The following is a 26,623-nucleotide window of genomic DNA, read 5'->3' as shown; positions in this document are numbered from 1 at the left end:
AGGCTCCACAAGACATCAACCAAGTCAAAGGCTGTATATAGCTTCTTTAACTTCCACACCGATGCTCCCCTACTTTGGGGACCAGAGCAATTGCTGTCTTCGAGGGGACAATTGCAATCATCTCAAAGGATGACACAACCTAGTTTATGGAACCCAGCAAAGCACACCCCTTGGAACAAGCACACCTGCATCGGGTTGGGCCCAGGTGCCTACGCATTGGCAAAATGCATTGGCACAACATCCTAGTGCCCACTGAGATGAAGCCGATGGCCTGGCATGTATTCCTGAATCTGCAATATCTCAGGTTGGGGAAAAAAGGGCTAACAAGATGGCCACTCTGCTGGAAATGAAACTGAGGTGGCTTATATGGACACCCCTCTCTTCCACCTCCACCATTACAGTGCCAGGTTGTTTCATCTCCTGGAATGGTGCAGTTCCTGCAAGAAGCACTTTGAGAGAGCAGAGAGATGATAGATCTTAAGGAAAGAGGTGATGGATCTACAGAGAGCCCCTTCTGCTGCCATTAATATTAAGAGTTACTACACTGAACTTCATGATGCACGCCTCACCAGATCCTTATCAAGAAGGAGAAGACCTCTCCTGTCTTCACCCAACACCCCTTCTCCAGGGACTCCAGGAGTCTTTCAAATTGGCACCTGTCTTTGTGGGTCATTTCAGCCCCCTTCTTCTTTTGGTGATAGTGTGTGTGGACTGAACAACACTTTGTAGATCTGACCAGCGACAGTGGTCAGCTGGACCTTAAACGATTTCCTACAGTATCCATAAAACCATAAGACAGAGGAGCAGAATTTGGCCATTCAGCCCATCAAGCCTGCTCTGCCATTCCAGCATGGCTGAATTTTGAGGCTGTGCCCTCTAGTTCTAGATACCCCGACCATAGGAAACATCCTCTCCACATCCACCCTTATTAGTCTTTTCAACATTTGGTAGGTTTCAGTGAGATCCACACATATTCTTCTAAATTCCAGTAAATACAGGCCCAAAGCTGTCAAACTCTACTTGTATGTTAATCCCTTCATTCCTGGAATCAACCTCGTGAACCTCCTTTGAATTCTCTCCAATAACAACACAACCTTTCTGAGAAATGGGGCCCAAAACTGTTGACAATACTCTAAGTGGGGCCTGACTAGTAACTTGTAAAGCCTCAGCATTTTCTCCTTGCTTTTACATTCTCCTAAGTTCTTCTGCACCTCTAATGTTTGAAACTTCTCCCTGTGTAGATATTGTTCCTTTTGCCAAAATGCATTATCGTACATTTCCCAACACCGTATTCAATCTAACACGTTTTTGCCCATTCTTCCAATTTGTCTAACTCATGCTGCAATCGCATTGCTTCCTCAGCACTACCTACCCCTCCTCTTCATATCATAGAACATAGAAATTTACAGCACCTTACAGGCCCTTCGGCCCACGATGTTGTGCGGAACATGTAAGCCACTCTAGAAACTGCCTAGAATTTCCCTTGCGCATAGCCCTCTATTTTTCTAAGTTCCATGTACCTATCTAAGAGGATCTTAAACGACCCTGTTGTATCCACTTCCACCACTGCCGCTAGCAGTGCATTCCACACACCCATCACTTGCTGTGTGAAAAACTTAACCCTGACATCCCCTCAGTACTTATTTACAAGCACCTTAAAACTATGCCTCCTCATGTTAGCCATTTCAGCCCTGGGAGAAAGGCTCTGACTGTCCACACGATCAATGCCCTTCATCATCTTATACACCTCTATCAGGTCACCTGTCATCCTCCGTCGCCCCAAGGAGAAAAGGCCAAGTACACTCAACCTATTCCCATAAGGGTACACCCTCCAATCCAGGCAGCATCCTTGTAAATCTCCTCTGCACTCTCTATAATATCCACATCCTTCCTGTAATGAGGTGACCAGAACCGAACACAGTACTCCAAGTGGGGTCTGACCAAGGTCTTGTATAGCTGTAACATTACCTCTCAGTTCTTGAACTCAATCTCACAGTTGATGAATGCCAACACACCATACATCTTCTTAACCACACTGTCAACCTACGCAGCAGCTTTGAGTGTCCGATCGACATGGACCCCAAGATCTCTCAGATCCTCCACACTGCCTAGAGTCTTACCGTTTATATTCTGTCTTTAAATTGGACCTACCAAAATGAACCACTTCACACTTATCTGGGTTGAAGCCCATCTGCCACTTCTCAGCCCAGTTCTGCATCCTATCGATGTCCTGCTGTAACCTCTGACAACCATCCAGATTATACACAAAACCCCCAACTTTTCTGTCATCAACAAACTTGCTCACCCACCCTTCTTCTTTATCGAGGTCATTTATAAAAATCAGAGAGAGGAGGGGTCCCAGAATAGATCCCTGCGGAACACCACTGGTCACAGACCTCCATGTAGAATACGAACCGTCTACAATCACCCTTTGCTTCTGTGGGCAAGCCAATTCTGGATCCACAAAGCAAGGTTTCCTTGGATCCCATGCCTCATTACTTTCTGAAGTATGGGGAACACTATCAAATGCCTTACTGAAATCTGTATAAACTACATCCACTGCTCTACTGTCATCAATGTGTTTTGTTGCTTCCTCAAAGAATTCAATCAGGCTCAATAAGGCATGACCTGCCCTTGACAAAGCCATGCTGACATCCCTTATCAGATTATGTCTCTTCAATGCTTATAAATCCTGCCTCTCAGGATGTACTCCAACAACTTGCCCATCACTAAAGTCAGACTCATTGATCTCTAATTTCCTGGGTCATCTCTACTTCCTTTCTTGAACAAGGGAACAACATTTGCAACCCTCCAAATCTCCGGTACCTCTCCCATCCCTATTGTTGACGCATTACAAGAGGCTCTGCAATCTTCCTCCTGGTTTCCCACAGTAGCCTGGGGTATATCCACAAACTTTGCCACAAAGCCATCAATTCCATCATCTAAATCAATAATGCAGGCTTAGCTGGCAATTCCCATATCCCGTAAAAGAATTTAAAAAAAAGAAAAGTAGTGGTCACAATACTGACCCCTGAGGAACACCATTGTAACTGGCAGCCAACCAGAAAAGACCAATTTTATTCCCATTCACTGCCGACTGTCTGTCAGCCATTCCACTATCCATGCCATTATCTTTCTGTAATGCCACAGGATTTTATCTTGTTCAGCAGTCTCATGTGTGGCACCTGATCAAACACCTTCTGAAGATTCAAGTAAATGACATCCACTGCCTCTCCTTTGTCCACCCTGATTGTTACTTCCTTGAAGAACTATTAACAAATTTGTCAGGCAAGATTTCCCTTTATAGAGACCATGCTGACTTTGACTTATTTTATCATTAGTCTCCAAGTACCTTGAAACCTCATCCTTAATAATAGACTCCAGCACTTACCCAACCACTGAAGTTTGGCGAACTGGACTCTAATTTCCTTTATTTTGCCTTCCTCCCTTCTTAAAGAGTGAAATGACATGTACAATCTTACAGTCCTCCGGGACCATCCAGAATCAAGTGATTCTTAAAAGATCATGACCAATGCATTTGCTGTCTCTTCAGTACTTTTTCCTTTGTAGTAGTTATGGCACTCATTCCTGCTCTCTGACACTCATGGACCTCTGGCACTCTGCTAGTGTCTTCCACAGTGAAGGCAGATGCAAAGTACCCATTAAGTTCATCTGCTATTTCTTTGTTCCCCATTACTACCCCACCAGCGTCATTTTCTAGTGGTCCAATATCAACTCCCACCTCCCTTTTACTCTTTATATAACTGAAGAAAGCTCTGGTATCCTACTTTTGTATTATTGGCTAGTCTGCCCTCATAATTCATCTTTCCCCTTATAGATTTTTTAGTTGCCTTTTGTTGGATTTTAAAAGCTTCCCAATCATCCAACTTCCCACTCACTTTTGCCCTTTCCTTGGTTTTTATGGAGTCCTTATCTTCCCTTGTCAGCTACAGTTGCCTGCCCCTGCCAGCTGAGAACTTCTTCCTCTGTGGGACATATCTATCCTGTACCTTGTGAACTTCCCCAGAAACTTCAGCCATCTCTGCTCTGCCATCATCCCCACCAGTATCCTCCTCCAATCCATTTGGGCAAGCTCCTCTCTCATGCCTCTGTAATCCCCTTTATTCCATTGCGATACTGATACATGTGCCTTGTGCTTTTCCAGCTCAAGTTGCAGTATGAATTCAATCATTGGCTCCTAAGAGTTTCCTTATACTAAGCTCCATAACAAGATCTGGGTTATTACACAACACCCAATTGAAGATAGCCTTTCCCCGAGTAGGCTCAAGCACAAGCTGTTCTAAAAAGTCATCTCGTAGGCATTCCCTCTGTTGTGATCCAACACCAACCTGATTATTCCACTTCCCTTGCATATTGAAGCCCTCCATTACAAATGCGTCATTACCCTTATTACATGTCTTTTTCAGCTCCATTTGCAATCTCAGCCCCACATCTTGGATACTATTTGGAGACCTATATATGATTCTCATACTGTTTTTTTTACCCTTGCAATTTCTTAACTCCATCCACAAAGATTCAACATTCTCTGACCCTATGTCATCTCTTTCTAAGGATGTAATTCCAACTGAGCTACACCACTGCCTATGCCTTCCTGCCTGTCCTTTCGATACAAAGTATATCCTTTGATGTTAAGCTCCCAACTATGGGCTTCTTTCAGCCATGACTCAATGATGCCCACAATGTCATACGGGCCAATCTCTAGTTGCTCCAGGAGTTCGTCCACCTTATTCTGAAAGCTACGCATATTTAAATACAGCACCTTCAGTCTTGAATTCTTCGCCCTTTTGAATTTTGCTTCTGTGGTATAAGTTAAATCTAACCTGGTACAATTAATCCTTCATGAGCTGCTGAAATTCCTCCACAGAGATAGGCTGTGACTTGGTGCTGGGGTTGAGGAAGTCTGGCGTCTTGGCTTCGAAAGAGCTCTCCTCTTCCCCCTCACCACATCCCAAGCTCATTGCCCTCCAGGCAGTCATCGCCTGCGCCCGACTTGACCACCTCATTTCTCGCAATGGGAGGCTTCACCATAAGCAGTACCCCGTCCCTACAAAGTGTTAGAGGGAGGCCTTGCTACGCCTGAATCCAGAATCTGTCCCTGAGGTGGGGCAAGGCAGGTGCCCTGCTCACCGTCACCTCTCAGTACTGTACTTTCTGAACTCGGAGCGATCAACCTACTAACTCTCCTGAAGATTGGACAGAGCACATGGACCATCTGGGCCATGCTCACCTCCACACCCTCGTCACACTCCCTGCAAGCAGCACTAGGAAAGTCCCCTCCCTTCTCACCTGTTGGGATGTCCTCTCTCTGAATAGCTACGTAGAATGGCGATGCAGGGGTGTTCCAGTTCCCCTCATGCACCAGAGCTGGCCGCTCCACAGTAGGGGCATTTGGCTTAAATTGAGGCAACAATCTGGGAAACTAATTCCTCGGTGAACCTCTGCCCACAGGTGACCCCTTTTCTCCAGGGCTTTTCCCCTTCCCAGGGAACACACGCTCTGGGTATGCAGCCTCAATTGAAGGCAAGTCTGCCTTCTCACACAGACCCTCTACTATGGTGCTGCTCACTAGCCCAGAGGATTCCTTTTAGACTGAAGATATGCTGAGGCATGCTGATCTCCATTTTAGAGGCATCCTCTGTCTCCTGCACCACTTCCCCGGGTTCTTGCTCTACCTCAGATGCCACAGGGTCCTCCAGCTTAAGTTCAACAGTAAGCCCCCACTCTTCTCTGGGGGACAGGCCACGAGATTTTTATTCTTTTTCTTTGCCTTCCTACCCATCCCCTGAACCCACCACTCACCTCAACCACATCACACCCATCCCCAACTTCCACTGCTACTGGCTGGTGGGGGGAGTGTGTATGGGGGTGGGGGCAAGTAGGAGATGGGTCAGCGGGGGAATGCCTAACGGTGTCATGCTAAGCCTCTGAGGCAGAGTTGGCTCCTCACACAGTGAGGCCCTCCCTTAGTAATGCCCCTTCCACAGGGTGGCCTTCCTCAGTACTGCCCCCCCCCCACAGTGCGACCCTTCCTTTCTACTGCCTCTTTTTTTAACAAAACTATAAAAGTTTATTTACACAAAAAATACACAAAGGTCAAACATTCAATATGTAGAAGAGAATGAATAAATTCAAGTTAAAATATGATTACTGTCTATTAAAAAGTCAATTTCCCTGGGGGAGGCCACTGCTCCTGGAACTCCCCCACTGTACCTATTGCGACCTCATGAATCCTCTCCAAGGTCAACCGGGCACAAACGTATCCTAGAAGAGGGGCAGGCAAGTCAGCTCTGGCAGAACCCTCAACTTTCCGCAAATGGTCATCTTGGCCAGGCTTGAGCAAGCCCACCAGGAGATCCTCCTTACGCCCTGCCCCTTTACAAACTAGGTGCCCGTATAGGAGGAGAACGGGGCTGGTGCAACCTATGCAGCAACCCCTTCAGATATTGAAACAGGTTGCAACTTCTCATACTCCATACATGTATGGTACATTGACTCCTCCCGGCCACAGAATGGACAGGTGGACGGAGTGTCAGTGAACCTGCTTAAAAACCTGTTGCACGGTACTGCCTGATGCAACACCTTCCACCCCAGGTCCCCAATGTACAGGGGAAGGACCCCTGCATAAAGGGACTTCCACTGGGGACCTCTCCTGCCGGCAGATGGTAAGACAGATTGCCAGGGTGAATCTGGTCAGCAGACGAAAGCAAGGAAATGAAAGGTGTGCAAGAGCAACCTGTAGAAGAAACTCATTGCAATGTCACAGAAGAGCACAGTGAGATGGTTCACATTACATGGGACCCTCTCCTGCGTGGACACTCAAGGCCTGGGTCCAACAAGCACTTCCAGCCCATCAGGTGGTGGTTCAGCCAAGACCCCTTCACTTTCTCGAGCCCCCTCAGCATCCACCGTGATAGGATGGAGACCATTCCCCCTGCCAGCCAGAGCCCCCTGTCTGGATGAGACCAGATCCCATACTCTCAATGGCTCTTGGTAAAAACCAAAGCAGTTAGTTCTCTCAGAGCAGTGCGGCTGATACTGTCCACTGAAAGCTGTGTGCTCTCCTGCAGGCAGTTTACTCAGTGGAGAGCATCGCCAGTGCATGCCATCTCAGAGCGTGGTCACTGTACAGGTATCTCTGCAGGGTCCTGGGTCAGAGAGCTGCCAGCTGGGTGTGCACACACACCAATGACTGACTGCCCTCCGCGAATGAAGACTCGGGACCGCCGCAGAGACCCAGATGCCTCCTATTGCCCAGCAGAAGTCTGCCAGCTTCTTCTGGGTCCTGGAGCAAATAAAGTAATCAGCCGATAGCATATCATGGAAGCCATCAGCTGACTTATAACCATGCCCTTCCCTAGTAGGAGATCACATGAAGGAAGCCAGACCAGCATCCCAGCCAGGCAGAGATCCCAACCTCTTCAGTTCACTCGCCAGGCCTCCTCCATTGAGCTCAGGTAGATGCCCAAGTAGAGTGCAATTGAAATCACCTCCCGGGATAATGCACTTGCAATGATCTATGGAACCCAGCAATGCAGACACCTCTTAACAGGTGCGACTGCATCGGGCTTGGCTCAGGGGCATACACATCTACAAAATGCATCAGCAGACCATCTTGGTGCACGGCGAGCTGAAGCAGGTGGCCTGGCGCGTTCCTGAACATACAATATCTCAGGCTGGGAAAGAAGGGCCAACAAGATAGCCACCGTGCTAGAAGTGGAGCAGAGGTGGCTCATGTGGACCCCTCCCCCCCCCGCAGCCATTCCCTGAGTCAGTTGGATTCTTCTCCTGGAACAGTGCCGGTTTCCTGCATGACTGCCCCTTCCACAGGGTGACCCTCCCTCAGTACTGAACCACCCCCCACAGTGTGACTTTCCCTCAGTACCTCCACTTGCTCAGTGCTGCCCCTGCCCCTCCCTCATGGCAGTCTCCAAATTAAAGTTGTTTTTTAGTAAAATAAAATAACTCTAGTACTGCTATTGTTAAGACACAAAATTCTGGAGAAACTCAGCAGGTCAAGCAACATCTATGAATAGGAATAAACAGTTAATGTTTCAGGCCGAGACCTTTCATTTTGTGTTGTTCTGAATTTCTAGCATCTGCAGAATCTCTGATGTTTATAGTTCTGCTTGCCCTCTGCCCTACAGGTAGTATGATAGAACGGATCCAGGTGTCCTGCAGCAGTGGTCAGGAGCAGCAGGAGTGGGTGGACAACCTTCTGATGCTCACCAAAGGCACTGTCCCTGGGACCTCGGCGACCAAATCTCTGCCTGTATCATCTCAATCGGTACTTAGCTCCCTGTAGTTATCTAATGCATAAACTGAAGTTTTATTTTTCTTAACCAGCTTACTTAGCTAGTTAATTAGTAATAATAAAAAATGTTTGCATTTTTACTGCGGAATTAATTAATAATTAATACAGTTGTGATTTGACAGAGGGGTACAAGATGATAAGACGTATAGTTGAGTGGATAACCAGAGACTTTTCCCAGGATGGAGGTGGTGAATATGAGCGCATAATTTTAAGTTGAGCGGAGGAAAGTACAGGGAGTATGTCAGAGATTTGTTTTTTACACAGTGAATGGTGGGTGTGTGGGTAGAGGCAGATACATTAGGGACATTTAAGAAACTCTTAGATAGACACATGATTGTTAGAAAACTGGAGGGCTATATAGGAGGAAAGGGTTAGATTGAACTAGGAGTAGGTTAAAAGGTTGACACAGCATCATGGTCGAAGAGCATGAACTGCACTGTAATTTCTATGTTCAATTTGTGGTTTGTGTCTAGATAAAATAAAAATACCTCAAAAATCCCTTTTTTTGAAGATGTTGAGAGAGCATGCAGCTTGTTGCAAGCAGTTCTCTGACAATTCACTCATTACTTCTATTACTGAGTGCACAGTTCGGTATTGTGACTGTTGATGAAATTATAATCGGAGGTAGACAAGACTAGCATTACATCTTGCCTTAGGTACGGTTCCTTGAAACTGTCATCCCAGCGTGTGTTACATGTGTGCCAGGGGAAAGCTGCTTCAGCAGAGAGAGCACAGTAGTTAAATGATCAGACCTAGAGATGTCAACAAGTTATATTACCATGAAACTCTTCAAGCATTACCATGAGACCATAAGATATAGGAGCAGAATTGGGCCATTTGGCCCATCGAGTCTACTCCTCCATTTCATCATAGCTGATCCAATTTTCCCGTCAACCCCAATCTTCTACCTTCCCCCTGCATCTATTCATGGACTGAACAATCAAGAATCTATCAAACTCTGCCCTAAATATACACAAGGACTTGGCTCCATAGCTGCCTGTGGCAAAGAATTACATAGAATCACAACTCTCTGCAAGAAATTCCTCTTCATCATCTCTGTTCTAGAAGGACTTCCTTTTATTCTGAGACTGTGTCCTCCAGTCTTAGACTCTCCCACCATAGGAAACCACCTCTCCACATCCACTCTGGGAAGGCCTTTCATCATTCAATAGGTTTCAATGAGATATCCCCTCATTCTTAAGAATTCTAGCGAATACACGCCCAGAGCCATCAAACACATTTCCAGTGATAAGCTATTCAATCTTGAAACCATTTTGTAATCCTGTCCAGTTTTGAACCCTCTCCAATTTCAGAACATCTGAAAGATAAGGGGCCTAAACCTGCTGTCAATACTCTAAGTGAGACCTCACCAGTGCTTTATAAAGTTTCAACATTACATCCTTGCTTTTATATTCTAGTCCTCTTGAAATGAATGCTAACATTGCATTTGCCTTCCTCACCATTGACTCAACCTGCAAATTAACCTTCAGGGAATCCTGCACAAGACCTCCCTTTGTGCCTCGTTTTTTTGTATTTTGCCTCCATTTAGAAAATAGTCAGCTCTTTCTCTACTGAAGTGCATAACCATGCACTTCCCCACACTGTATTCCATCTTCCATTTCTTTGTCTATTCTCCTAATCTGAGTCCTTCTGTAGCCTCTATACTTCCTCAAAACTATCTGCCACTCCACCTACCTTCATATTGTTTGTAGACCTTTCAACAAAGCCATCAATTCCATCATCCAAATCATTGACATATAACATAAAAGAATCAGTCCCAACACAGACCCCTATGGAACACCATAAGTCACTGGCAGCCAGTCAGAAAAGGCTCCCTTTATTCCTACTCTTTTCCTCCTGTCAATCAGTCACTGTTTTATCCATGCTAGAATCTTTCCTGTAATACCATGGGCTCGTAGCTTGTTAAGCAGCCTCATGTGTGCCATCTTGTCAAGTGCCTTTTGAAAATCCAAGTACACATCAAGTGATTCTCATTTGTCTAATTTTAACAGATTTGTCAGACAAGATATTCCCTTGAAAAAGGGCCTTTCTTATCATGTGCCTCCAAGTACCCTGAGACCTCAAGCTTAATAATCGACTCCAACATCTTCTCAACCATTGAGGTCAAACTAACTGGCCTATAGTTTCCTTTCTTCTGCCCCTCTTCCTTCTGGAAGTGTGGAGTGACATTTGCAATTTTTCAGTTTTCTGGAACCATTTCAAAGTCTAGTGATTTTTGTAAGATCATTGCTAATGCCTCCACAATCAGCCACCTCTTCAGAACTCTGGGCCATATACCATCTGGTCCAAGTGACTTAACTACCTTCAGACCTTTCAGTTTCCCAAGCATCTTCTCTCCAGTTATGATAACTTCATACACTTAATGACTCCTGACTCCTAGTACTTCCACAATACTGCTGTTGTCTTCCACAGTGAAGGCTGATGTGAAATACTTATTCAGTTCAAATGTCATTTTGTTGTCTCTCATTACTACCTCACCAACATCGTTTTCCAATCTCGCCTCTCTTTTACACTTGTGTTAATATTGCGGTTTAGGTTATGCATTTGAGTTATTTGTACTGTGCACCTTGATCAGGAGGGACACACACAAAATACTGGAGGAACTTAGTCCCCCTCCCCTCCACCTTTCAAATCTACTCCTCAGTAGATTTTTTTTGTCCAGTCCTGCCGAAGGGTTTTGGCCCAAAACGTCGACTGTAGTTCTTTCCATAAATGCTACCTGGCCTGTTGAGTTTCTCCAGCATTTTGTGCATGGTGCTTGAAATTCCAGTATCTGCAGACTTTTGCTTGTTTGTGATTTGTTCTGGAGGAAGGCTGTTTCGTTTGATGGTATAAATGTGTATGACAATAAACTGAACTTGAACTTGAAAAACTCCTGTTTCATTCTAACTCAGCAGCACGGGGAGAGTAAGCAGCCTCCAGCCACTCCATCACATCAACCCCTGGCTTATTCACCTCCACAATCTTACAGCAGTGGTACACAAAGCCGAGGCCCCCTGGAGCCGCCCAAAATGCCTAGACCATGGACTCTGAGCTGCCTGAGACCTGCACCTCCACTCAGACCTTCAGCTGCATTAGGCTGCAAGGAGGTACGTGCTCTGCGCCCAAGCACACCATTTTAACTGTAGCTTATTTCCAAGAAGGTAGAAGGTAACGTGCTGCTCCTTATATTGGTGACACATGGGTCACCTTTAATTAATTGAATCAATTATCGGGCAGCACAATGCCATTACAGTTCGAGCTACTGGAGTTGGGAGTTCAGTTCTAGCATTCTCTGTAAGGAGTTTGTACGTCCTCCCCGTGAATGCATGGGCTTCCTCCGAGTACTCCGGTTTCCTCCTACAGTCCAAAGCTTTTCTTGTTAGTAGGTTGATTGATCATTGTAAAATTGTCTGGTAATTAGGCTAGGGTTAGATAGGTGGTTTGCTGGGTAGCACAGCTTGTGGGCTGTGAGGGCCTGTTCTGCATTTAATCTCTAACCAAAATAAAATATTGGGAATAATTTCTCAAGAACCTGATATCTGGTTGAGAGCAAACTCTCTTCCCTTGCGTGTTAATCTTCAGCTCTGGGTTTAAAAACTTTCTGCTATTTTCAATGGATAATTAGGATAACCATAAATTATCTCAATGATGCATGAGTCTACTCCTGGATTTACCTGCATGTAAAATAACCTTTAAAACTAATCGGTTATGTGAATGGTGCACAGACAGCACAGTTAATACTAATATCAGTAATATTTTAATAATCTTTTATTGTAGTGAATGAACTTTTCATATAATCAATCATCAAATTTTTCTTTCACTTTCATCTTTCTTTCTCCATTTGTTGCATTGTAGAGGATGTCTTATATTTTAAAGGTAAGCAGTAGACAAGTAACTTTTCTCCTGTTTGTGTGTTACGTGCATGCTTGCGATGCAACAGTGCAGCTGCTGTCTTACCACCTCCTTCACCTGCTTAATTCAATGCATTTAAAAAGTTCCTACAATGTGTTTGTAAACTGTACTTATTCACCTTCCATTGTTAAGACCAACACGGTTCTACTACTGAAGAAACTAGATGCAGAAACGTGTTTGGTCTTCCAGTGTTGCAACTAACTAGACACAGGAGGTGTGTTCAATCTGGCAAAGCTCTGGCACGTCTGCTTCTGGTTTCTTATCAAACTGAACAATTGCTGTCTCACTACAAACCAATAATGTTAACCGGCAGTTGGGTGCTTCCTGTCCTTGCAGGACTCCAGCAAGAGCCCCAAGGCAGTGAAAAAGTTCCTCAGCAAACGGAAGACAGAACGCAAAACTTCAGACGATGAATATATTTTGCGTAAAAGTAAGTCTTCCACTGACTTTCAGTGAAAAGTAAATTTTTCAGTGAGTGTTTTTGGATCCGAGGTCTAAATTTCATTTTTAAAATACAGTATGTTGAGATTTCAACTGCCGACTACAGATTGTTAGAATGAGCTGTGATTCACTATCTAGCATATGACCATCTGATTTCATGTCCAACATTCCAGTTAAGTACTGCAGAGATCTGAGGGAAGTAGTTCAGAGGTAAGTTATGTCTTCCCTCCAGAGTTCGATTGTCTGCAGTCTCTTTTATTTCCCTCCTTAACTAATGCCCACACTTGTTCTCAATGTCCCTTTGGGTTGCTGCATCTTTTTTCAGTCAGCAGGAATTGTCCTTTATTTGATTGCAAATACCAGGTTCCTGGTGTTACTTAAAGGTGTGAGCTGCTCATTTGCATTTTCTTGAGCTGAGAGATCAGAGTTGTTCAGAAATATGCTGGGATTGTGGTGATGATATAACTCAGACCACATTACGTACTGAACTGTGAAATCTTTTCACTCCATTGGTATGTTTGAAAGTAGCTTTGCTTTCACATTGGTATCACACTCCAATTATTTTTCCAAACTGTCAGCAAGTACTCTGCAGTGAATAATACCTGCTGTTGAAAGCTGCATTCAGTAGTACAAGGTGAGGGTACTATGGTACCTATGAGCTTGGAGTATTCACTCTCCCTGTTCAGTTGCCTCTTGGCTGATTTGCTAGCAATCTCAAAGAATGAGTTTTAATGTATGTTCTTTTGAACACAATTTCCTGAACATAACAAGGACCTGTTCTACTCTGTATCTCTTAAAAATACTGTTGCACCGTGCAATATCTAAAAATAATATAAATTACAATAAAAATAATTTTAAAAAAAATTACATAGGGCAAAAAAAGTAAAAATAGTGAGCCTCAACTTCACAGCAAGTGGCTGTGTTTGAAGCTTTTAACTAAAGCCTTTAGAAAAGTGATTCCTGTCTATAGTGCCTTCCATCGACAACACTTCATAGCCGGTGAGTGTCATTAAGTGTGGTCCCCACAGGAAATGCGGCAGCCAAGTTGTTCACAGCAAACGCCCACACACAACCTGACTATCTTATTTGCTTCTTACAGGTACAGCAGCCCTGGAGGAAGATGCACAGATCCTTAAAGTCATCGAAGCTTATTGCACCAGCGCGAACCTCCAGCAGGCTCATAGCTCAGGCAGGTGACAGCGCAGCGTCAGGAGCGGGGTAGGGGTGGATCGCTGCCAGCAGGGCTACTCCCTCAGCATAGACAGTGCTGGGCAGGACAGGAGTGGGTTGCTCCTGGGCAGGGCTACTCCTGTGGCATGGCCATGTATGATCAGCACAGGCCAGAGCAGGGGCAGGTCTCTGTTGGGTAGGGCTGCTTTCGTGGCATGCTAACGCCAGACAGGGTAGGGGCAGGTCTCACGGTGTGGCCACCGCAGGGCAATTTCTCATCTACAATTTCAATCAGACTGAAGTTTCTAATCATCTTTCAAATATAAAGTCAATGTAAAATTATTCATGGTGTGCGAGGAGCTTTGAGCTCATTCAGTGTTTAAGTGATTCTTCACTGAAAAGTGCATTTTGTAATTAGAGTGGAGTAAGACCATATAACATAGAAGCAAAATCGGTTATGATTGATTTATTATGACTCTCAACCCCATTCTCCTGAAATTCCAGAACACACACACACACACACACTCACACTCACACTCACACACACACACTCACTCACTCACTCTCACACACTCGCACACACACACAAACAAACTCAGGAGAGCAGGCAGAATCTATGGAGAGGAATAAACAGTCCATGTTTCAGGCTGCCACCCTTCCAGGACTGGAAAGGAAGTGGGAAAAAGCCACAATCAGAATGTGGGAGGAGTAGAAGCTGGCAGGTAATAGGTGAGACCAAGTGAGGGGGAGCAGAGTGCAACAGAGATCAAAGGGGAGCAGTGAAAGATGGTCTCACTGAACTCCCATTGAAGAGAAGATTTAAACTTCTTCGGAGTAGGCATCCTTCGAAGAGACTTTGCATTGGAGTAGCAAAGCATAAACATGAGAGATTAAGACATTGAGTTTGTACAAGGGAAACCAGTAACAGAATGAGGAAAAGAACATTCTTAGTCATTCTTAGAGCCACAGAATTTAGATTTAAAAGAGTAGAATGATGATAATAGAAGAAATAAAATAGAGAAATGGCCTGAAGCATTGTTGAGGATCCCTACCACCCATCCCACAATCTCTTTGACCCGCTACCATCAGGAAGGAGATACAGGAGCATCAGGAGTAGGTAACAGCTTCTTTCCTCAGGCTGTGAAACTAATCAGTATGCCGTCACCGCTGAGGTCTCCTCACTAGGATAGTGAGCTCTTCACTGGTTACCTGTGGTGTGTGTGCTATGTGTTTAGTTGATACACTATGGTCTGGAGAAATGTTGTTCTGTTTGAATGACAATGAACTTGAATTTGAAATGAGTAGATGTGTGGAGAGCAGCTTGTAATGAGTCGCCATACTCCAGCGCCATTTTATTCTGCTGACCTTTCAACACACAGTTTGCCTTTGAGCAAGATCTTTGACAACTACCCTGCTGCCACCACAGAGCTGATTTATCTGATAACAATGTGGTGATCACACTTTGTAGGCAGAGTACCCATGGAGGTTGGGTTGTGGTTGGAATGCAGTTAGAGAGTGAGAATCTTTCTAACCAGTTGGGGCGGTCACCAAGCATTAACATTTAGGATTGCCAGTGTGATGGATTGGCACTCCTATGAGAAGGGTACCTGTTAAAGGACCCATCTTCCATTTTGTACTGGAATCCAATCACTGCTGGTTTCAGCTACATATAAACACTGACCACTACTGCCAAGTGAAATTGTGTCTTGGTCTTTCACTAGGTCTGAGCAGAGAATGCAGTGCTTCTCAATTGTTATAGTGATTGCATATGAACCACAATAACCAGGATTCAGTTGCAAATCCTGTCGGGTTATAGAAGAAGCAACTTTTGCTCAGATTCTTCTGTCTAAATGATCTCAGCTGAACATTGTAACTCCATAGGCACAATGTTTCTGGCAATGGGAATTAACCCAGGTTGCTCATTCTGTATCTAAAAGACTGATTTCAGCCACTCTCATCTATACTCAAGCTCACTGCACTCGGTCATTTGGGGGCTGGTAAGTGGTGGTGGGCAGAGCAAGCTGGATGGGAGATGACACTGGAGGGATAGCATGGGAAAATAGGGGCAGGTGGGTGCAGACCATAGAGCCTGGTTCAGGGAGGGGAGAGTGAAGGTGGAGGCAGAGGTTGGAGTGGATAAGTGGTGAGGCAAAAACTATAAGTGCTAGAACCTTAAGCAAGAGAGGGAGCTGTTTACGGAGAGGTCAAGGGAAAATGGAACTAGGTGAGGAAGGGCATATGGTAGGTGAAGTGAGTGCATGGTAAGTGGATAGAGCCGGAAGGGAAGTTACCTTTCACCAGTTGCTCCCCACCCCGACCCCCCATTTAGTCTGACCTCCATTTTATTCTCAGAACTGATGCTGCCTGACCCAGTAGATAGTTTGATGTTGTACGTACCATCGACTGCAGTCTCTGACATCCTAGTGAATTTCCTCTTCACAGATGGGCTTGGGGCATTTGGTCCCACCCAACTTGTTCCAAGCTGATCAGGGAACACCTTCCCTTCAAAGGTGCTCAAAGCCATTCAAATCTTTTCCCTCCTTACCCTAAACTTACAGTATGTCCTCTATAGTTTAATCTACCTCTGATAGGGGAAAAGATTTCTACAATTTATTCTCTCTCTATTGTTTATACTTCAGTTATGTCGCCTCTTAACCTCTTTCACTTCAGGAAGAACAGATCGTAAAATAAGATTAGCTTTATTTGTCACTTGTACGTCAAAACACACAGCAAAATGTGTCACTTGAGTCAACAATTAACACAGTCCAAGGATGTGCTGGCGGAGGCCTGCCAGTGTCGCCACGCTTCCGACGTTGACACAGCATGCTCACAACTGACTGTAACCTGTGAGGAAACCGACGTAGTACAAACCCCTTACAGACAGCAGCAGGAAATGAACACTGAATGCTGATCTCTGACACTAAATCATTTGCGCTGACTGTTACACTGCTCTGCCACCCTACATAGCTGAGCTACTCCATCCCACGTGATGTCCTGGTCAATCTCTCCTGCATCCTAAGAAAAGAATTTAAGAAATAGGAGCAGAATGCACAGAAATCAAAGACTGTTGGAGGGGGATACACAATGCCCTACAAGACATCTTTAAATGTGAAATACCCTTAGAAAGTAAGACCATATATTTTGGGTATATACCTCAAGAATGGTTGAAAAGAAATGAATATTTAATGAATATACTGCTGGAGGCTGGTGAAAATACTCTTACTAGGAAATGCTTATCACAGGGAAGCCCAACCTTGGGTGCATGGATGGAAATTACAATGAACATTTACAAAATGGAGAAGATAACAGCATCTGTTAATCATAAATTGGAACAATTTGATTCATATTGGGGAAAAATGGTTTAACTACATAATACCACAGTGACTAGTGGGGTACCGCAAGGCTTGGTGCTGGGACCACAGCTATTTACAAAATACATTAATGACTTAGATGAAAGGTTTAAAAGTAACATTAGCAAATTTGCAGATGACACAAAGCTGGGTGGCAGTGTGAAATATGATGAGGATGTTAGGAGAATGCAGGGTGACTTGGACAGGTTGGGTGAGTGGGCAGATGCAGTTTAATATGGATAAATGTGAGATTATCCACTTTGGTGGCAAGAACAGGAAGCCAGATTACTATCTGAATGGTGTCAAGTTAGGAAAAGGGGAAGTACAATGAGATCTAGATGTCCTTGTTCATCAGTCAATGAAAGTAAGCATGCAGGTACAGCAGGCAGTGAAGAAAGCTAATGGCATGTTGGCCTTCATAACAAGGGGAGTTGAGTATAGGAGCAAAGAGGTCCTTCTGCAGTTGTACAGGGCCCTGGTGAGACCACACCTTGGAGTATTGTATTCAGTTTTGGTCTCCAAATCTGAGCAAGGACATTCTTGCTATTGAGGGAGTGCAGCATAGGTTCACAAGGTTGATTCCCGGGATGGCGGGACTGTCATATGTTGAAAGATTGGAGCGACTGGGCTTGTATACACTGGAATTTAGAAGGATGAGAGGGGATTTGATTGAAACATATAAGATTATTAAGGGATTGGACACACTAGAGGCAGAAAACATGTTCCCGATGTTGGGGGAGTCCAGAAACAGAGGCCACAGTTTAAGAATAAGGGGTAGGCTATTTAGAACGGAGTTGAGGAAAAACTTTTTCACCCAGAGAGTTGTGGATCTATGGAATACTCTGCCTTAGAAGGCAGTGGAGGCCAATTCTCTGGATGCTTTCAAGAGTTTTGTAGAGCACTTAAAGATAGCAGAGTCAAGGGATATGGGGAGAAGGCAGGAACGGGGTACTGATTGTGGATGATCAGCCATGATCACATTGAATGGCGGTGCTGGCTTGAAGGGCTGAATGGCCTACCCCGTACCTATTGTGTATTGTCTCATAGGCCTGATTTTATTCTCACAAATCAATGAATATGTTGTTAAAAAAAAGATCACTCCCTACTTGTACATAGTTTTCTCCTTTCGATTGTTCTTTCTTTCCTCTCTTTTCTATAAGTGTATACCTCATAAATATTATGTGGAGATTTGTGGCATATATGACTAAATGATATATACAGTGGCATGCAAAGGTTTGGGCACCCCAAGAGATTTGAGCTCTCAGATAACTTTTACTGAGGTCTCAGACCTTAATTAGCTTGTTAGGGCTGTGGCTTGTTCATAGTCATCATTAGGAAAGGCCAGGTGATGCAAATTTCAAAACTTTCTAAATACCCTGACTCCTCAAACCTTGTCCCAACAATCAGCAGCCATGGGCTCCTCTAAGCAGCTGCTGAAAATTAAAATAAATGATGCCCACAAAGCAGGAGAAAGCTATAAGAAGACTGCAAAGCATTTTCAGGTAGCTGTTTCCTCAGTTCGTAATGTAATTAAGAAATGACAATTAACAGGAACGGTGGAGATCCCTGAAAGTTGCCTCACAGGTAGATAGGGTACTTAAGAAAGCTTATGGGGTGTTAGCTTTTATAAGTTGAGGGATAGAGTTTAAGAGACACAATGTAATGATGCAGCTCTATAAAACTCTAGTTAGGCCACATTTGGAGTACTGTGTCCAGTTCTGGTCGCCTCAGTATAGGAAGGATGTGGAAGCATTGGAAAGGGTACAGAGGAGATTTACCGGGATGCTGCCTGGTTTACAGAGAATGCATTATGATCAGAGATTAAGGGAGCTAGGGCTTTACTCTTTGGAGAGAAGGAGGATGACAGGGGACATGATAGAGGTGTACAAGATATTAAGAGGAATAGACAGAGTGGACAGCCAGCGCCTCTTCCCTAGGGCACCACTGCTCAGTACAAGAGGACATGGCTTTAAGGTAAGGGGAGGGAAGTTCAAGGGGGATATTAGAGGAAGGTTTTTCACTCAGAGAGTGGTTGGTGCGTGGAATGCACTGCCTGAGTCAGTGGTGGAGGCAGATACACTAGTGAAGTTTAAGAGGCTACTAGACAGGTATATGGAGGAATTTAAGGTGGGGGGATATATGGGAGGCAGGGTTTGAGGGTCAGCACAACATTGTGGGCCGAAGGGCCTGTAATGTGCTGTACTATTCTATATCTGAAATACATCTTATGGAAATGTTTGCTTGATGATGAACTTCAATAAAAAATAAATTACAAAAAAAAAGGAATTGGAGCAGGAGTAGGTCATCTGGCTGGTCGAGCTATCTAGAACTCTGGTCAGACCCCACTCGGAGTACTGTGCTCAGTTTTGGTCACCTCACTACAGGAAAGATGTGGAAACCATAGAAAGTGTGTGGAGGAGATTTGCAAAGATGATGCCAAGATTGGGGAGCATGCCTTATGAGAATAGATTGAGTGAACTTGGCCTTTTCTCCTTGGAGTGATGGAGGATGAGAGGTGACCTGATAGAAGTGTATAAGGTGATGAAAGGCATTGATCATGTGGATAGAGGCTTTTTCTCAGGGCTGAAATGGCTATCACGAGAGGGCACAGTTTTAAGGTGCTGGGGAGTAGGTACAGAGGAGATGTCAGGGGTAAGTTTTATATTCAGAGAGTGGTGAGTGCGTGGAATGGGCTGCTGGCAATGGTGATGGAGGCGGATACAATAGGGTCTTATAAGAGACTCATGGATAGGTAGATGGAGTTTAGAAAAATGGAGGACTATGGGTAACCCTAAGTAATTTCTAAAGTGCATACATGTTCTGCACAGCATTGTGGGCCGAAGGGCCTGTATTGTACTATAGAAACATAGAAAACCTACAGCACAATACAGGCCCTTCGGCCCACAAAGTTGTCACTCCAGAAATCCTTAGCCGTTCCACTCGCAGCCTTCATGCTTTGAATAGGTTTTCTATATTTCTATGAGCCTGCTCCGCCATTCAATCAGGTCATAGCTGATCTGGTCTTGGACATTTCTCCACCTACCTGCTTTTTCCACATTGATACACCATCAATAACTCACGCTGAGAGGTCGGAAGCGTGATATCGGCTTTTATTGACTGGAAGAATAAACAACACTACATCCTGGGGAAAAGAGGGAGAGCAGCAGCCCACAGTCGCCTTTATACAGGGGTCTGTGGGAGGAGCCAACAGGAGCAGTCAGCAGGGTCTGTGGGAGGAGCCACAGGAGCAGTCAGACAGGTATATCTAGTTCACCACACACATAACCCTTATTTCCCCTAGAATACAAAAATCTATCCAACCTTGTCTTAAGTAAATTTACTGAGGTAGCCTCCACTGCTTCATTGGGCAGAGAATTCCACAGATTCACCACTCTCTGGGAAAAGCAGTTCCTCCTCATCTCTGTCCTAAATCTACTCCCTCGAATCTTGAGGCTATGTTTCCTAGTTCTAGTCTCACCTACCAGTGGAGACAACTTTCCTGCCTCGATCTTATAAAATTATGAAAGAGATAGATATGCTTCTATAAGATCATTCTTCCACATTCTTCCTATGTCTTAGTGTCCAGAGCTGAGCACAGTGCTCCAGCTGTGGTTTTATATTTTATTTGGCTTAGAGATGCAGCGCAGAACAGGCCATTTTGGCCCGATGGGCCACACCACCAGCACCCCACCAATTTAACCCTAGCCTAACAACAGGACTACTTACAATTACTGTGAGAGGAAACAATCACTTGGAAGAAACCCACGCATTCACAGGGAGGATATATAAACTCTGGGTGATAATGTGTTAAACTGGATCACCAAATTTATGGATGACACCAAGGTTAGGGGTGTAGTGCATAGAGAGGAATATTCAGAGATTCACATGGTTCAAATGGTTCCATTTATTAACGGAGAATGTACAGTATATAGTCTGAGGTACTTGTCTTCTCAGACATCCACGGAAAGCAGAAAAACCACAAAAGAGTCAGTGTCAAAAGCACGCTTTTCTGTTCTAGCACCTGCAGATTTTCCCTTGTTTGCGATTCCTTCCCTAAACAGTCTCAGTTGGCCGTTTTCATGATCGCACCCCGGAGGCACCATCTTCCAAGGTGCACCTGGAGAACATTGGAAAACGTTTGGCTGGCAAGCTCCAGAAATGAGAACTCATCAGTCGTAAAAAAAAAATGCAGTTTGAGTGCCAGTTGCAGATCAAGACCTTGTTAGAACTCCAGCACATTGAAAAGGCGAAAAAGAGACATTAAAGAGAGGAATTGAAGCTACTTTTGTAGATGAGTTCAAAGAGGCAGCTACTTGGTGCCATCTGCCCCTAGATTCAAAGTACATTTATTATCACTGAACAATAAAGATTTTGGATGTATTTATAGATTTTGAGCTGCTGATCATGAAAATCACCATGAAATTTCCCTGTCACGCACAATTTTTTTGAAATTGCCTATATTTGTTATTTCAATTCATAATTTAAGTCAATTAAAACATTACCCACAATGTAAGCTGAAAATTTTTTCCATCTTGTCGAGATATTCTTGGGCATGCTTACGCAGGGCAGATGCTGCATGGCAGAACAGGTTTTAGAAAGGCTATAAAGCATCATGCCCATACCATTTTATGCATTGAATTTACATGTATAATAGTTTGCAATCACATTGATGCACATGGTCTATGTGCAGAGCACTCATAATAATTGAAATCGCATTTTCAGCAGTATTTGTGATAGCAAAATGTCTCACCAATGTTGCAACAGCCGCGGTACTCTGTTATATTTGTGAGGAGTATGCGCTTAAATCTCAAAGATGGAACGTGGAAGATTACGGGGAGATTTGATAGAGGTATACAAAATTATGTGGGGTATATATAGGGTAAATGCAAGCAGGCTTTTTCCACTGAGGGTGGATGAGTCTTGAACTAGAGGTAATGGGATAAAGGTAAAACGTGAAATGTTTGTGGGGAACAAAGCTTGGAATTTCTTCACTGAAAGGGTGATAAAATTATGGAACAAGCTGCCAGTGGAATTGTTGGATGTGGCCTCGATTTCAACATTTAAGAGAAATTTGGATCGGTACATGCATAGGAGAGGTATGGAAGGCTATGGTCCAGGTGTAGGTTGATGGAACTAAGCAGGTTAATAAATGGACCAAAGGGCCTGTTTCTGTGTTGTAGTTTTCTATGACCGACATTTAACTCACTCGTGTATGTTGAGAATTTATTACCTATAAAATTGTAATTTGTAGTGATTTTTAAGTCTTGCATTAACTTCTGCCACAAAATGATAAATTACATGATATGTGGGTGTGATAATATACATGGTTCTGATGATGCAGTGTTTGGACAACCATGATGAGATGTATAAAGATGAACCCAACACAACTGTGGTTTCATGTTTTGTTACCAAGGAGCAGCAGCAGAGGGATCTCAAACTCAATGGGGAAATAGAGAGAGCGATGAGTAGCCCAGCAGCCTTGCCCAACGTGACAAGAGTAGCACGCGGGTGAGGATATTGTAATCTGGAACGCACGAGCTGAAAGCACAGTGGAATTGGTTCCTATTGAATTGTCTGCAGACAGTCAATGTCAGCAGTCCTAGCTGGATCCTTCCTGTCTTGCTCATGGGCACTCAGTTTAATGTTCGAAGTAAATTTATTATCAAAGTACATATATGTCCCATATACAAACCCTGAGATTCACTTTCTTGTGGCATTCACAGCAAATACAAGGAACACAATAGAATCAGTAAAAGACTACAGCCAACAGGGTCGACAAACAACCAATGCGCAAGTACAGAAAGAAAGAAAGGAAACAAGTAATAATAAATTGATAAGCCATAAATGTTGAGAACATGAATGCGTCAGAATCAGGTTTAATATCACCAGCATATGTTGTGAATTTGTTAACTTTGCAACAGCAGTACAATGTAATACATGATAAATATAAAAAACTGAATTATGGTAAGTATATATATGTACATTAAATAGTTAAGATAAGTAGTGCAAAGTCAGAAATTTAAAAGAAAAGTACTGATATAGTGTTCAAGGGTTCAATGTCCATTTAGGAATCATATGTCAGAGGGGAAGAAGCTGTTCCTGAATCACTTGAGTGTGTGCCTTCAGGCATGGAGGAGCCACCTTTTTGAGGGATCAGCCCTTGAAGATGTCCTCGATGCGGCCCGTAATGGAGCTGGCTGAGTTTACAGATCTTTGCAGTTTACTTCGATCCTGTACAGTAGCGCGAGAAGAGAGCATGGCTTGGGTGGTGGAGGTCCTTGATGATGGATCCTGCTTCTGCAGGATAGCAGTATCCTTTGTCAAAGACCCCCACCATTGCAGCTCCCCCATTGAGGTCACCCCAGGGGAGAGGACTGGCCTTGCCAGATGTAATTGATGTAGACTCTTACTGATTGAGACTGAGACAATGTTAACCTTCGACCCTGCTCTTACAGTCTGTCGGAAAGACTCAGCGCCACAGGTTCTGCTCCCAGAGGAGGAGAAGATCATTGTGGAAGAGACAAAGAGTAATGGGCAAACTGTAATCGAAGAGAAGTAAGTGGGTTATTTACCAGCTGTACTGTCACCCTGAGAAAAGGGAGCTGCTTTTCCCATTGTCACGGAAGTAAGTGAGATTTGGAGGGTGAAGGGTCACAGCAGAGTGGTCAGGGCAGCAGTGACTGGACGCAGTGCCTGGGGAGGCATTATTTAATTGATAAACAGCCTAGGGGCTAATCATGAACTGCTGTTGTTACTGGTGCTGTAGTTACTTTCAGGGATACTCAAGGAGCGAGAACTAAGTGCAGACAGTTTAGCAAGTACTCAGAGAGAGCAGTCAGGCTGTGAGTGAAGAGCAAATCGAGGAAGAGGATGTGCCCTCTCCCCCTCCCCCCAACTCCACCCTCCCTTCCCACCCTTCTCACCTCCCCTCCCTCCCCTCTTCCCCTCCCTCCCCACCTCTTCCCCTCCCGCTCACCCTTCTCCTCCTCTTCTCCCCCTTCAACCTCCCCTCTCTTCCACCTTATCCCTCTTCCCCTCCCCTCTTCCCTTTCCCCCTCTCTCCATCTCTCCCCTCACCTGTCTCCCCTCCCCCCTCCCTCTCCCTCCACCCTCACCCCTCTACCTCTCCCTCCCTCTCCTTCTCTCCCCCTTACCCCTCTCCCTTCCCCCCCACAAGATAGATCAATGGGTGGTAGGCAAATGGAACCCAGAGGGTGAAGGTACCAGTGGGGAGAGGGGATGGAAGTGAACAGGACCTGGGTGGACTGGTGGGAGTGTGAAAGAGTAGAAAATTCAGTGTGTTCATATCTTACCCAAGTGAATAAGGCAGGAGCAATAATCACCTGAGGACAGGAAGTGGGCACAGTGGGGTATGGATTCATGGAGGCCAGCACAGAAATGATGGACCAAAGGGCCTGTTGCTCTGCTGTACTGCTCCACATCACTGATAAGTGATTTCGTTGCTGCAGGAGTCTCGTCGACACGGTTTACGCGTTGAAGGATGAAGTTCAGGAGCTGAAGCAGGTCAGTTACTGAATTCTGCAGATGGTTTACAGTTGTTCGTTTGGCTTTCCCTGGTGTAGACACATTGTAATAACTGCATTTGTATTATCCTTTCCCCAGGAAAATAAACGGATGAAGCAATGTCTAGAGGAGGAACAGAAATCCCGGAAAGAATTGGAAAAAATGATCCGCAAAGTGCTGAAGCAATTGAACGAGTCAGCGTGGGATGAGAGCAGTCATTAAAACTGCCTGCCTGCCTGCATCGCAACACAGGCTCAAGCAAACGGCAATGCAGTGCAGAGCTGGCTGCTGAGTCATGGAGGAGCCTTGGTTCACTGACTGTGAATTTCTGTGGATTGGCCGATGACTGAAGAGTTGAAATCTAACAGGGAATTGCACAGGTCTGGGGAGCTCCATCTCCAATACTTGGATTGGTTACCAGCCTGTGCCTGACAATGCCTGCAAGATGTCCCAAGCTGCTGAGAAATAGCCTTCCGTGCCATCAGGTTAGGACTGTAACTCACTCTCAGAGTTCCTGAAGTTCAAGGGCTCCTTCAAGGTGTTGCAGTGGGACTGCACCCGCTGATACCTTCTCCTGCATAAGTTACTGGGTGTTAAGCCGTGCACACACAAATCCAGGGATAACGCAGATTCCAGGCTCTGGCTGGTTTATTTATGTTTTCCTGTTTTAGGTCACATCCTGTTGTCACGTCCCCTCCTCTCCCCACAATCAGTTTACGTTGATGCAGTGCAGAAGCGTTATCCAGCAGGGGCCTCAATAATGACTTGCCTCTAATGCCTGAGTAGCTGTTGCCTATGTACAGTGGTGTACATAGTCAAGCTCTTTTTAAAGTGGTTGTAGCTTTGCGCATTCCTGTATATTACAGGATTGTCTTTAATAATGTGTAAAGGTTACAGGCAGCTCATGCTCCCTCTCCCTACCATGGTGTAGAGTGCTTGCTCATTGACAGACTGTAGGAGTTAACTGTGCAGGCACAATCATAGTTTCCAGTTGCTGAGTTGAAGGCTGGGATTGAACACAGGAAGTTTCAGGAGGATTTGGGAATAACCAGGGGATAATGAGCCTGTAGTTCTGGGCAGTGTTCACATCAATGGCTGAAGATGGGCTTCAGTCACATTCTACTTCGGTTACAGTTCCCGTGTGCTCGCAGAGGCTATCCCTTCCACTTCACTGTGAAATGGAGTTTCAACCTCACACCCGTTACATTTGGTACAAAGGCCATTCATTTCATACCAGCACTGAGCATGGAACTGTGAGCAGCCTGGCTGTGAAATCATCCACACTTGTGGACTGTTAAGCTAGCAGGGCTCATATTAACCTGGGAACCCGCTGCTGTGTCTATAGCGAGTGCCTGTGCTTGTGGAGATCCTTTGTCATTGCACACATTCGTGCACATACACTCACATGCACACACACTCACATATGAACATGCACTCACATTCATACACACCCATGCACACAATCACACATGCACACATACCCACACAAACACACACAGGAATCCTTTTCTAAAAAGCTTCTTTTTATACTGCTGAAGCCATCCATCCCCTCAGCTCTACCTGTAAATAAATAGCTCTTATATTTTGGCAGGATCTCACAGCACCACACGATTCTATAAAATTCTTGTACTGTTAACTGAATTTTTTTGCTGTTAGCTTCGATACAATTAAATTGATTTTCTGAATGGGTTGTGTGTGTTTATATTCATGATATATTTAAATTGTGCTGCTAATCAAACATCTATTAATGAAACTGCTGCATTATTTCCACTTATCTTGGATCTCACAGTGTGTTGTACATCAGGTGACCGGGGGAGGGTGATTCCTAGCAATAAAACCTTTTCTAGCTAATGTGGACAATGATTTCAAATTTCTGACTCTCCAAACCATG

At 44.6% G+C, this 26,623-nt stretch overlaps 1 protein-coding gene across 7 annotated transcripts in view; it reads left to right on the top strand.

The window, feature by feature from the left end:
* Positions 1 to 26,417, top strand: part of arhgef6 (Rac/Cdc42 guanine nucleotide exchange factor (GEF) 6) — a 236,446-nt gene extending 210,029 nt beyond the window's left edge. For 4 of the 7 annotated variants that reach the window (XM_073057740.1, XM_073057744.1, XM_073057746.1 and 1 more), the window contains 8 exons: positions 8,166 to 8,305; positions 11,248 to 11,442; positions 12,191 to 12,211; positions 12,584 to 12,677; positions 13,788 to 13,877; positions 23,664 to 23,763; positions 24,678 to 24,732; positions 24,832 to 26,417. In XM_073057740.1, the coding sequence (XP_072913841.1) occupies positions 8,166 to 8,305; positions 11,248 to 11,442; positions 12,191 to 12,211; positions 12,584 to 12,677; positions 13,788 to 13,877; positions 23,664 to 23,763; positions 24,678 to 24,732; positions 24,832 to 24,954 (818 nt within the window). In that variant the 3' untranslated portion in view covers positions 24,955 to 26,417. The remainder of the gene's footprint in view (positions 1 to 8,165; positions 8,306 to 11,247; positions 11,443 to 12,190; positions 12,212 to 12,583; positions 12,678 to 13,787; positions 13,878 to 23,663; positions 23,764 to 24,677; positions 24,733 to 24,831) is intronic. The other 3 variants (XM_073057747.1, XM_073057742.1, XM_073057741.1) reach the window with 2 other exon arrangements.
* Positions 26,418 to 26,623: the final 206 nt, after the last annotated feature.

Source organism: Hemitrygon akajei, chromosome 10, assembly GCF_048418815.1.
Source record: "Hemitrygon akajei chromosome 10, sHemAka1.3, whole genome shotgun sequence".
Taxonomy (NCBI): domain Eukaryota; kingdom Metazoa; phylum Chordata; class Chondrichthyes; order Myliobatiformes; family Dasyatidae; genus Hemitrygon; species Hemitrygon akajei.
Note: the sequence above shows the minus strand (reverse complement) of the source record. Positions and strands in the feature narration are given on the sequence as shown.